The sequence below is a fragment of the Crocodylus porosus genome, unplaced genomic scaffold (assembly GCF_001723895.1).
Source record: "Crocodylus porosus isolate Cpor-Errol unplaced genomic scaffold, CroPor_comp1, whole genome shotgun sequence".
NCBI lineage: Eukaryota > Metazoa > Chordata > Crocodylia > Crocodylidae > Crocodylus > Crocodylus porosus.
Window position 1 is genome coordinate 233,154,067 of NW_017728886.1, and position 12,718 is coordinate 233,166,784.

Here is a 12,718-nt window from a genome sequence, read left to right on the forward strand (position 1 = left end):
AATGCGACAGGGGGCAGCTCTTGAGGCCGGATCTTATGCCGGCCTGCCCACCTGTCTATGGGTCAGGCTGCCCAGTCTCACCTGCCACGACTTTGCTATTCTCAAAATGGGTGGTAAAATGCAAGAGACTGCCCATTACATACCCTGATGTCAGAGGGCACTATCTACAGCTCAGAAGCTTCCCAACACCGCAGCCCACGCCTCACAGATGGCATCCACAGTGTCATTATGCTCCTGGCCTGGAGCCGGGCCAAGCTTAGCCCTCACTGTCAGGCCTCTTTCACACACACATTCATATTGCCCTCCTCTCACTAGGGCCTCTCACATTCTACCCCCTCTCACAGGGTCTCTTTCTCACATTGACAACACATCCCACCCTGCTCCCTCTTGGAGCAGCTCCCATAGACCATAGGCTTTATCTAGACCATGCCTTGGGTGGCAGACATAGTCCTTTGGGCCTCTCCCATGACCCTCACCTGGGTAGTGGCTAGCCAAGTTCCTGACCTGGGCCAAACTTGCCCAGCCCTTCCCGGGGCAGCCTTACATAGACATATACAAACACACACTGGGCCCCCAGCCCCATGTACTATGCTCCCAGCCCTCTGTTCCCCCTTTCTGGGGCTCCACACTTCTCTCAAATTGCTCTCCAGGGGTTGGCTCATGTGCTGTCCTTCAAGCTGTCCCACAGACCTACTTAGCACACTCCTTTGGGCTGCCTTTCAGGCTGACCCTCACCACTATTCAACCCTCATCTGGGCCCTCGCTACCACCCTTTCTGGGGTTACACATCTACTCCCTCCTTCAGGGCTCCAGGGTTTCCCTCCCCTGTGAAAGCTCAGGTGGCCACAGCCATGCCTGGCCCCGCCTGAGTCTTACACCCTCTTTGGGCTCAGATGGCCGTAGCTGTGCTTGGCCCCCTTGTACCAACAGTGTTGTAGAGGCTAGGGGTTAAGTTACCCGACCTGCCTTTCACCAGGGCAGTGACTGACCCAGCATTTCCTGGGGACTCCTGCACCACTAGGAGCCCCACCAGGCCCCCATTCCTGGTAGGGTGCAGTTTTAGGTAATGCCCAGGACCAAGAGCCTCCTAGCCATCCCCATAAGCTCTTCCCCTTACCTTCTGGATGTTTTGTACAGCATTTCAGCCAGGCGATGTTTCTGCCTGGCTGCCAGCAACAAACTGCTGTACTTATATAGGCAGCCAGTGATTTAAAATGGCTGCTGCAATCAAGCACCTGCTGGCTGCTTGACTCAGCCCTTAAAGTGGCAGGTACTGCAAGTGCTCTGCTACACTCAACATACACTTTCCTAAGGCTTAATCCTGCAAACACTTATCGATACATGCAACTTTACACATGCTGTTAGTCATATATAGTTCAAAAGAATAATTCAAGAGTAAATTTATTCATGTCGATTTATGTTAACCAGATCAGGGCCTTAGTAAATAATTTACTAAGGTGTTCACCTTTAGCTAAAATTCTTAGCCAGTATGTAAAAACTAGCATACTTTTCAAACTGTTCTAAAAACAACTTTACTACCACCATAATAAACCTCACTTAGATTAAAATGCATACATACATACATATACACACACACAAAACTATATATGTTTTGAGGTTTACCAGAGGCTTAGGAACAGTTTCCTTTTTGTCTCTATCATATCTTGTAAAGTGGACAAAATGAAAATAAATGAAAATGATACTATGCAAGCCAGTGAAACTAAGAACAAAGAGATTTGTGCATGTTTTCTACAGATGCAGTCATTCCACCCAGAAAGATGAGTTTTACACAAACTTTGTTAGAGACCATATCCATAACAAAGGTCTCAAAGGATACAAGAAGTGATCTTATTCAATCTACTTGGGAGATAGGTAAATTGTTCCCTCTCATTTAATATGTTTAATAACAACTTTTTACAGGTCTCATTTGAATACTAAACCAACCCAACATTAATAGTATGTTAATGCTTTCAAGCCTTCAATATACCTAAGTCAAATGAGCAGTCTGATAAAGATAAAATGCAACATACACTGAAAAGTGCCAAGAGCACTTTTACTAAAAGGAAAATAAGAGTTACAAAGAATGTTGATGTTTTCATCACTTTTAGCTTTAAAGTTATCTTCTGTACTAGGCAAATATATTTATTTATCAGCTGGTACATGGAGGTATGAAATATTTGGAAGGACCCTGGAAAATGACTTATTATATTTACACTAATAAAAAGGATTAATTCTGGTATACATAAAATAAATAACAAGTAACGACCTAAACATTAGAAAAATAAATATTTAAAATGTACTTACAAAATCAAAGTCTCCATCTTGAGGGACTTTCCAGTTATCAGGAAAAACATTTTTGGATACGTGGTAGGGCATGTTCTGGTTACAGTTATCAGGACTTTTATTCTTGGAATCTTGTTTATCAAAGTAGTCCATGAAGGAAGGTCTTTGTACTTGCGGTGAAGTAGCATTTCCTTAGTTGAAAGGAAAAGAAAAGTTTAAATTGTTTAGAGATTCCATTTTTACTGTGCTAAAATAAGCTACACATAAATTTGAAGGATTAATTTTACAGTGGTTTTATAGTAATGAATACAGCCAATATGTGGTGTGAAGTTCTATAGCTGTCTTCCATGGAAGTTCATTGCCCACGAAAGACAGTTCTGTAGTAAACATAAGAAGAAGGAATTGACCAAGATGTTACTAAATTATGTATATAAATAAAATTGAAAGTTACTTCAGCTGACATTATTTGTTATTTTAGAAACTCAGTAACACATGGTGGTAAGCATTCCCTTGGGGGCTAAAGGCCTTTAAGTGTAAGGCCTGGTTTGCAGGCACTACTCTGATACCAATTTTTACCAATGACAAATAATAGCATAAAGTTGCACTTATTTAAACATTGATGTGGTCTGAAACAGTTTTAGAACAATCAATAAAAACTGCACAGCCAAACTGTGAGTAGAGAAGGCTTAGCTAACTTCACTGGCAATAAAAAATGTTCAGCATATCAAAGGATGCAGGTCCCACAGAGCAAATGGCGGGAAGGTGTTGTGGCTGTGCACCACGGAGAGCCAGCAGAATACTTCCATCATCTGTACAGTTCATTGAACCTTGTGATCACAATGGGGACCCACATGTTGTCATCCTTTTCAAAATAAATTCTGTCTGGAATTTGTTTTCATTTTTGGACATCAAAAGAGTTTATTCTCTTTATAGAACAGTTAATCTATTAAACATAAAAAACAATATATTGGGTCTAAGTAACTATCTGAATAAAAAAATTGAATCAAAATACCTTACTAATCAAGTGCATGGACACACGTGCTCTCTCTCTCTCACACAAACATGCATGCACGCACACATACAGATTTTAACTACAGAACAAAATTCCTAAACTAGACTTTTTATTATAAACATTAAGAATAAAGAAATATAATTTAGGTAGAGCTGCCTTATTTTAAAATAGGGGATAAACTGCACTGGAAGGAAAAACTATTTCATTCATAAGGGTAGGAGTTTTCTGCTCTGCTGGAAAAGGTGTCCTCCACTGAAAATCTATATTGTGGTATAATATTGAAGAACTGTAAAATAGATACAACTTGTACTCCTGCACTTTGCTGCAACATTTCTTGTTGGGCTATTCTTGGTCTTTGCCCTTATGAATGCCTGGACACAAAAGGGAGTTCTCTCCTACCTTATCACTTTTACCCACAGGAGCTCACAAAAGACAAAAAGGAACTTGTTAACAATATTCTTCCTTTAGCGTGTGGAGGAAGCCAAGAAGGACTGAAGATTGCAGGTAACCTTGCTAGTATTTTTTTGAGTAGCCAACAACAATCAGATTAGACTCAGACATCCAAAAGTATGGGCATGTGAAGAAACACAATTAAATATTATTTGGCATTATAATTTCTATCAATTAATAACATTGGATTTTTAACCTTTCACTTTTCTTCCCTCTTCCCCCTTTCTATAGCATCTTGATTTATCTTTTCCATCAAAGCTGGGGAGGAGAGAAAGAATACAAGCACCCAAGAACACTTTGAGAGGATGCATGATCCAGGAGGAGACAGAAGATGCAGTGATGCCTGATGGCAAAAGGCTGAGGTACAGGGGGGGAAATATTTAAATAAATAAATATTTTTAAAATCCTTATAATATTTTCATTGGTTTATACTGTGTAATTTCTGTTTTAAAAAACTATGGCAGTCTGCACCAATCACCGTCCATTTTTCTTCTTCCTGCTGTGCTTAATATATTTGTTTTATGCTTAAGAGCCAACAATGAACAGGAAAAAAATAATAGTTTATATAATAGCAGATTGTACATTATATAATAATGGTCAATTTCTAGTAAGATATTATCTTTCCTTCAATCTCATAATAAAACTACCCTACATCGTTTATGTTTCTCTTAAGATTATAGAACTACTTAGAAAATGTTATTAAACATGTTATGAGGCTTAAGATATTTATAACGCTGAGAAAAATAAAGAGCAGTTTCCTTGCCACTGAATACAAATAAAGGAAAGTGAATCAGCAAGCTTCACTTTGGAACTCTTCTGAGATAAACATGCCACATTTGATTTTCACTTTGAAAGGGTTCCTTATTTATTTAGGTAAAAAAAGAGACCTTAGTCCTTTTCTCTCTGACTAAACAAACTCCAGTAGTCAGGGCTGTCCTACTGGCGGAGGAGTTTTTGAGGAGGTTGTGGAGGAGTTAAGTTGCAGCCCCTGGAGGGACTCTTGCTCTGCCACTACTTTCCCTACCACTCCAGCTGCAACAGCGATGTCTGGGCTCCCTCTCCCTCCTCCAGTTGCTGCTTCCTCCTCTCATCTCAGGTGATGGGGCAGTGCAGCATAGAGTGCTGGAAATGGAGGGTGAGTCTGGTACTGCATAGATTTGTGGTGCAGCAGCAGGGAAGTGGGAGAACAGGGCATGCAGGCATATGGTGCAGCAATGCGGGGGGGAGGGATGCCTGTGCAGGCATGCACTGCAGCAGCAACATGACCCAGGGACCCATGACTAGTCCTGGTGTGGCCTTCACTAGTGCAGTCTGCGAGGTGTGGGGTCCACAGCTGCTTGGAGGTCCTGTACTAGGCATTTAGAATGAACTTACTTAAAGAGAATGAAAGTTGTAGTATCAACTGTAGTATATCTGTGTAAATTGTATTTACGTATAAATAACTAAAATAACTCCCTCAACTGTGAAAAATAGGTTTTCTTAAAAGTTCTCTTTCAAATGCTAACAGTGGGAAAGTAGAATTTTTTCTATTCTTGCAACATGAACAAGAAATAAGGTCCTTATTATGGGTGGACTCTTTAATTTGTACTAATTCACAAACACAAGCAACGTGGTATACATAACAACTTTTGGTAGAATTTATAGATTCACAGATGTTAGTGGCTGGAAGGGAACTTACAAGATCATCAGGGCAAGCTCCCCTGAATTTGGTTCCATTTTGGGGGGTCAGGGTCTGCCAGAAGGTCCACCAGGTGTCTTCAGCTCTCAGGGGTATGACAAGCTTTCACCCATGCATCTCTGCTGAAAGCAGGTCCCAAACTGAAAGTTTTTTCATTTGGGACCTTTGTGAATCCTGCAGACTCACGTACAGTCTTGCGGGCTCTTGCATTCACAGACTGCCACGTGCACCTCACTGTGCTACTCACAGGGACTGGTTGCCCTGTCCCGCCAAAGAAGGGGAGACCCCCACCCCAATCCCACACTAACTCATGTGCTGGGCCCAGAAGCATGCCTGTTTGCATGCTCTGTTCGCATAGCTCCCTGGGGGCTGGCCTAACTAGGAGGCGGGATTACCCCAGTTCTTATTCTATTTAGGTCCATGAAGGTCTTTTCTGCAAAATATACACATGAACTTGAAATTCAGGAGATTGTTTGGGTCTGAAAGCTTGTGTATTATTATACCTCACTGAGTTAACAAGTAATGGTCCCTTATGCAGTCTCTCAGGAACCAATAAATCTACAAGCACTGCTTGTAAAGAAAAGATGAAAAACTGTATTGAAAGAAAGGAAAATTATATACCTACAGCTGATAGCTGAAAGAAGACAGGCAGGTATTCAAAACTGTTGTAAATATAGTCTTTAAAAATACCATATTTACCAAAATCTCAGTATTGCAAAGGATATATATACTGCAACTGCATCTGCATAGGTCAGGTTTCAACAGGGCTCTGAACTAGTAGATCCAGAACTGGGGTCAAATTCAGTGATGACTAGCAGAGTCTACACACAGCAATATGAATAGCCTGAGAAATTTGTACTGAATGTTGAGTTTCAATACCCTATTCTCTTTGGAACAAAACCAAAATATGGACACCAAATTATGGGGAAGTGCAGTCATGCTAGAGAATAGGTTGGCAATTCAGGCTTACCCGGACAGGCTCGCAAGGTGGGTGGATCAAAACCTGATGACATTCAACAGAGAAATGGAAGCTGCTCCACCTCAGGAGAAAAAACCCCACATCATACTTATAGGCTCAGCAGTGCTACGCTCACTAGCACCACGACCAAAAGAGACTTGGGAGTCATGATTGACCACAAGATGAACATGAGCCACCAATGGAATGCTGCAGCCAGCAAACCAAATAAAACTCTAGCAATGCATGTCAAGCAAGACCCAAGAAGTCATCCTTCCACTTTCCTCAGCCTTGGTGAGGCTGCGGCTGGAGTACGGCATCCAATTCTGGGCTCCACACTTTCGAAAAGATTCACATTCAGTCCCTGGCTCCGGTGAGAGACGCATGGCCAGAAGCTCGTTGCACCCCCAGGAGCCCTGGGATCCCCAAGACCCTCAACGAGCTCTGGCCTACCTGGAGGTAAGCAGGGGCCCATGGTGGGAGGGACGTAGCCCAGCTGCAGGGCAAGGAGCCCCCTCCCCCCCGGCTCCTACTTGGCCCAGCCCCTCAGGGAGCCATGCACCCAGAGCCTCGTAAACAGGACATGCAAACAGGTGCACTTCTGGGCCCAGCATGCAAGTTAGCGTGGGAGTTTGTGCAGGAGGGTGAGGGAGGGCCCAAGGCCCTCCCAGTGAGCCCTAGGGAAGGTAGTCACACCAGCAGCTAGACTACCAGTGGCACAATGTGGATGGCCACATGCCACACTCAAGGGTCCCCTCAGAGTCTGAGGCCTCCCCCTCTGGCACCTCTGAGGTCTCCACCCAGACAGAACCCATGCTTCTGGGCTCCACACAGACCGAGCCTCTGGCTCTTGGCTGCAGGTACAATTCCAGGCACTTGGGACTGGGAGCATGGCGACCTCCCCTTGTGAGGTCTGCTCCACTATGTCCCTGAGGCACCAGATAGAGGAGCTCCAGACAGCAATCCAGAGCCTGCGTACTATCAGGGATGGTGAGCAGGAGACTGACTCCTACTGCCAAGGCCCTTCACCCCATGAAGGCTGAGGGTTGACCAGGGTCACCTCCAGGACAAGGGAGGACTTGAGGATCTCCCACTCTGTCCAGCCACGAGGTTGGACTAAGGGGGTCAACAGCCCCAGGGCCCATTGCACCAACGTCCCCCACCCCCCCATCTGGAGCTCTGCAACCACTATGCACCTCTTGCAGCCCCAGTAGAGCCTGCAGAGCTGCCAACTCCTGCAGGCAAGGGAGGCCCATCAACAGCTACTATCCCTGCTTTCCCCAAGACGAAACACAGAGTGGTTGTTGTGGGAGACTCCCTCCTGAGGGGGCAATCTGTCGCCCCAACCCCCTAGCCCAGGAGGTCTGCTGCCTCCTGGGGGCCTGCATCTGGGATGTGGCAGAGAGGATCCCCAAGCTTATCCATCCCTCCCACCACTACCCTATGCTCCTTATCCATGTGAGCACGAATTATATGGTTCAGAGCAATCCCAGCTAGGTCATGTATAGCTACAGGGCTCTGGGACTGGGAGTGGGGCTTAGGGGTGCAGGTGTTTTTTTCTCTATCCTCCTAGTTATATGTCATGGGCTTAGGGGGGAGAGACGGATCAAGGTACTGTACCGAAGACTGTGGATCTGGTGTTGGCTTCCATGATCACAGTCCACTCTTTGGTGAGAGAGGCAGCGCTGTGCTGGGAAGAGACAGCCTCCACCTCACTTCATTGAGGAAGAGACTCTTCTAAGCCAGAACGGTTGACCTGCTCAGTTGGGCTTTAAACTAAGCCCACCGGGCAATGGGTGAACAACCACCAGAGCAAGGCCGCTAGGCAACAGCTACAAAAACAACAGGCTAGGCCACCCAAGGGATTCTACTCATACCCCAGGCCTGGAACGGTGCCCTCCTGAGAATGTGAGGAAGCCTAGATACTTACATGTCTGTACACCAATGGCAGGAGCTTGGGGAACAAACAGGAGGAATGGTCCTCCTACTAAACAAGAAAGACAAGCTGGCTGATGGCAACATCCTAAGGGACTGCCAGTATGGGTTTGTTGCAGGTAGGTCTTGCCTGACCAATCTCATCTCCTTCTATGACCAGGTAACATATCACCTGGACAAGGAAAAAGAAATTGACGTCATACATCTGGACTTCAAAAAAAGCCTTTGATCTGGTGTCCCACGATCTTCTCTTGAGAAACTGGCCAACTGTGGTCTCAGCTACATCACAGTCCGATGGCTGGAGAATTGCCTCCAAGGCTGGACTCAGAGAGCTGTGGTCAATGGAAGCAAATCATCTAGTGCTCTGTGACCAGTGTTGTCCCCCAAGGCTTCATCCTTGGACATGTTCTCCTCAACATCTTTATCAACAACATGGATACAGGTGTCAGAAGTGGACTGGCCAAGTTTGCCGATGACACCAAACTGTGGGGTAGAGCATCCACACTGGAAGTTTAGGCTGGTGATTCAGGCTGACCTGGATAGGCTGAAAAAGTGGGCGGATACAAACCTGATGATTTTCAGTAAATGTAAGGCACTCTACCTTGGGAAAAAAAACCCACAGCATGCTTATAGCAGTGCTATGCTCACTAGTACCAAGGCCGAAAGGGACTTGGGGGTCATAATTGACCACAAGATGAACATGAGCCACCAATGTGATGTCACAGCTGGTAAAGCAAACCAAACTCTGGCTTCCACATCCATAGATGCTTCTGAAGTAAATCTTAAGATGTCATCCTCCCGCTGTACCTGGACTTGGTGAGGCTGCAGCTGGAGTACTGCATCCAATTCTGGGCATTTCACAATTCAGGAAACTTGAGAGAGTCCAGAGGAGAGCCACGTGCATGATCAGAGGTCAAGAGAACAGGCCTTACAAGGAGAGGCTGATAGGCATGGGACTCTTCAGCCTGGGGAAGCGAAGGCTCAGGGGTGACTTGGTGGCAGCCTATAAGTATATAAGGGGTTTGCATCAAGGGAAGACAAGGTCTAAGTCACAAACCACTGGAAAACTGTTTTAGACTGGACATAAGGAAAATCTTCTTTACTGTCCGAGTCTCCAAAGTCTGGAATAGACTCCCCCCAGAAGTGGTGCAAGCACCTACTTTGGATACCTTTAAGAAATGCATGGATAGTTATCTTGCTGGGGTGGTCTGACCCCAGCTGACTTCCTGCCCCTTAGGCAGGGGTTTAGACCCAATGATCTTGTGAGGTCCCTTCCAGCCCTAATGCATATGAAATCTATTAAATCTATGGATTCTTTCAAAGATCTAAGCAATGCATACAACTATATCAAGCAACTAACTTCTCTATAAACTGTACAACTAAAGACCACAAAAAATGTAACATAACACTGCTTTTACACTGGCACTTTAAAAATCTATTGTTGCCTGCTTAAAAATTAAAATTCTGTCCAGCATGTATTTGTGTGTCCTTGGTTTCTTTTGAAAAAAGCATAAATTCATAGGGGTCATATTTCATATACAACAGAAGGAACAAAATAGTGTATGGAATATTTACAAAAAACATGCAATCCTTTTGTGTCGTTTTTCATTAGAAAGGGATGAACTTGCAGTTCTTTTCTTCCTCCTCGATTCAATGTTTCTCCTTCATTCCAAGCAAACAACTGATGAATCATGCACGTTATCTAGCCTTGGTATGCACAGAAAATCATTCTCTTTGGCGAACAACTTTTTTTTTTTTTTTTTAAATACAAGCTAAAATTTTTACTTCAATTTTATTTTCTATGAAAACATATCAGATACAACTCTATATAACTAAAGCTTCAGCACAATTATCAAAAACTCCTCAGCTGGTTATCAGCAGCCTTGAAACTAGACAATGGCTGGTCCACACCAACATTACTGAATTACAGTCCTGAAACTGATGGCTGTCAGTCAGCTTTGGGGACCACATATGATCTGCAATGCCAACCCTGATGAGAATGTGGCCTGAAACCCACCTATGAGCAATTTTTCAAACTTGGGATTAAAAGTCAAGTTTCAGAGAATTTTCAGGGACATAGCCCTAAAATTCAGGACTATCCCAGAAAATCCAGAATGGTCAGTCACTTTGCACACAGAAGTCTGTGCTGTCATGCCACTGAACATTACAGACTTTGTACTTTTTTAAAAAGCCTATGACATTACATATAAACAACTATCTTAAAACAATGTTATTCGGATTGCAGAATCAAGCATTTTAAAATTAGAATATACAATATTTACAAGTGCCAATACATCCTTTTTCTCCTGCCTTGTGCACGTATGTTATGATTTAGGGCTGGATCCAATAAAAGATTCAAGTGCCTACAAGCTAGTTGGTGAAATGCGTAACTTTTAGCACCTGGCCTTCGTGAATTAGATACCTAGGTTTACTCATAGTGTCACAGAAAATCAGAGTTGTAAGTGACCTCTAATCCAACCCCCTGCTCAAAGCAGGACCATCCCCCAACTAGATCATCCCAGCCAAAGCTTTGTCTAGCCAGGTTCTGAAAACACCCAAGCATGGGGATTCAGCCACCTCTGTGGGTAACCTGTTCTTGTGTTTTACTACCCTCCTAGTTAGAACATTCTCCCTAATATCTAACCTAAACTTCCCTTGCTGAAACTTGAGACCATTGCTCCTTGTTCTGTCATCTGCCACCACTGAGAACAGTCTAGGTCCCTCCTCTTTTGAACTCCCTTCAGGTAGTTGAAGCCTGCTATTAAATCCCGCCTCGGTTTTCTCTTCTCTAAACTAAACAAGCCCAGTTCCCTCAGCCTTTCCTCAGAAGTTATGTCCCTCAGCCCCCTCACCATTTTTGTTGCTCTCTGCTGGACTCTCTCTAATTTGTCCACAATCTTTCTGTAGTGGGGCCCCCAAAAGTGAACACAGCACTCCAGACGTGGTCTCACCAGTGCTGAATAGAGGGGAAAAATCACTTCCCTTGACCTACTGGCAACACACCTACCAATGCAGTCCACTATGCTGTTGGCCCTCTTGGCAACAAAGGCATGCTGCTGGCTCATATTCAGCTGACTGTCCACTGCAACCCCCAGGTCCTTTTTCTGCAGAGCTGCTGCCCAGCCAGTCAACTGGTGAATGGGATTATTCCATCCTAAGTGCAAGACTTTGCATTTGTCCTTGTTGAATCTTGTAAGATTCCTTTTGGCCCAATCCTCTGGTTTGTCTAGGTCACTCTGAATCCTAGCCCTACCCTTCAACTCATCTATTACTCCCCCCAGCTTGGAGTCATCTGCAAACTTGCTGAGGGTACACTCTATGCCATATTCCAGGTCATTAATGAACACTAGGCCTGTGCGAGTTGGCAGCAATCCAATCTGGCTTTGGATCCGACCGCTTCAGAGCGGTTGCTCCTTAAGGAGATGATTCTCCAAGCCCAAAGGGAGGTAATCCCAACACGGATCAAAGGGAGCAGGACAGCACACAAACCCCCATGGCTCACCAAAAGCATCCGAGAATGTCTTCTCGCTAAAAGGGAGACATACACCCAATGGAAAGGAGTGGCCATCACCAGGGATGACTATACTGCAGTTGCTCGGGAACACAGGGGGGCAGTCAGGAAGGCCAAGGCAGAGATGGAACTGGGATAGCTTCCCAGATTAAGGACAATAAGAAGTCCTTCTTTAAATACATAGGGGATAAAAAGCAGGTTCTGGGTAATGTGGGGCCCCTGCAGGACATGTTAGGAAATTTGGTCGTCATACCAGACGACAAAGCCAACATATTTAACGATTTCTTTGCCTCCATTTTCCTGAGCAGGGACCGGAACAGTCACCCCTCCGCTGGGCCCCCACCTCAGGCCCCAGGGGAGGCACACCCAGGCCAAGGGTTAGTGAGGAACTAGTTAGGGAACTTCTGGAGGGACTGGATGTATTCAAGTCAGCCAGTCCAGATGATCTCCACCCTAGAGTACTAAAGGAATTGGCGGAAGTCATTGCAGGACCACTGGCATGACTTTACGAGCACTCGTGGTGCTCTGGTGTGGTGCCAGAGGACTTGAAGAGGGCCAGTGTGGTTCCCATCTTCAAAAAGGGGAAGGAAGACGACCCGGGAAACTATAAGCCAGTTAGTCTTACCTCGATCCTGGACAAGCTTTTTGAGAAAATTATTCTGGCACATATTCACGAGGGGCCAGCAGGGGAGGTCATGCTTAGGGGCAACCAACATGGGTTCATTAACGGCAGGTCCTGTCAGACCAACCTGGTGGCCTTCTATGATCAGATCACCAAATCATTAGATGCAGGGGTAGCAGTGGACGTAGTCTTCCTGGACTTTCGGAAGGCCTTTGACACTGTCTCTCACCCTGTTCTCATTAAGAAACTGGGGGACTGTGGTGTCAACACCC

At 44.9% G+C, this 12,718-nt stretch overlaps 1 protein-coding gene across 3 annotated transcripts in view; it reads right to left on the reverse strand.

The window, feature by feature from the left end:
- Positions 1-12,718, reverse strand: part of STK3 (serine/threonine kinase 3) — a 288,938-nt gene that overhangs the window by 110,164 nt on the left and 166,056 nt on the right. For all 3 annotated transcript variants that reach the window (XM_019551132.1, XM_019551118.1, XM_019551124.1), the window contains one exon: positions 2,305-2,474. In XM_019551132.1, coding sequence (XP_019406677.1) covers positions 2,305-2,474 — 170 coding nt within the window. The remainder of the gene's footprint in view (positions 1-2,304; positions 2,475-12,718) is intronic.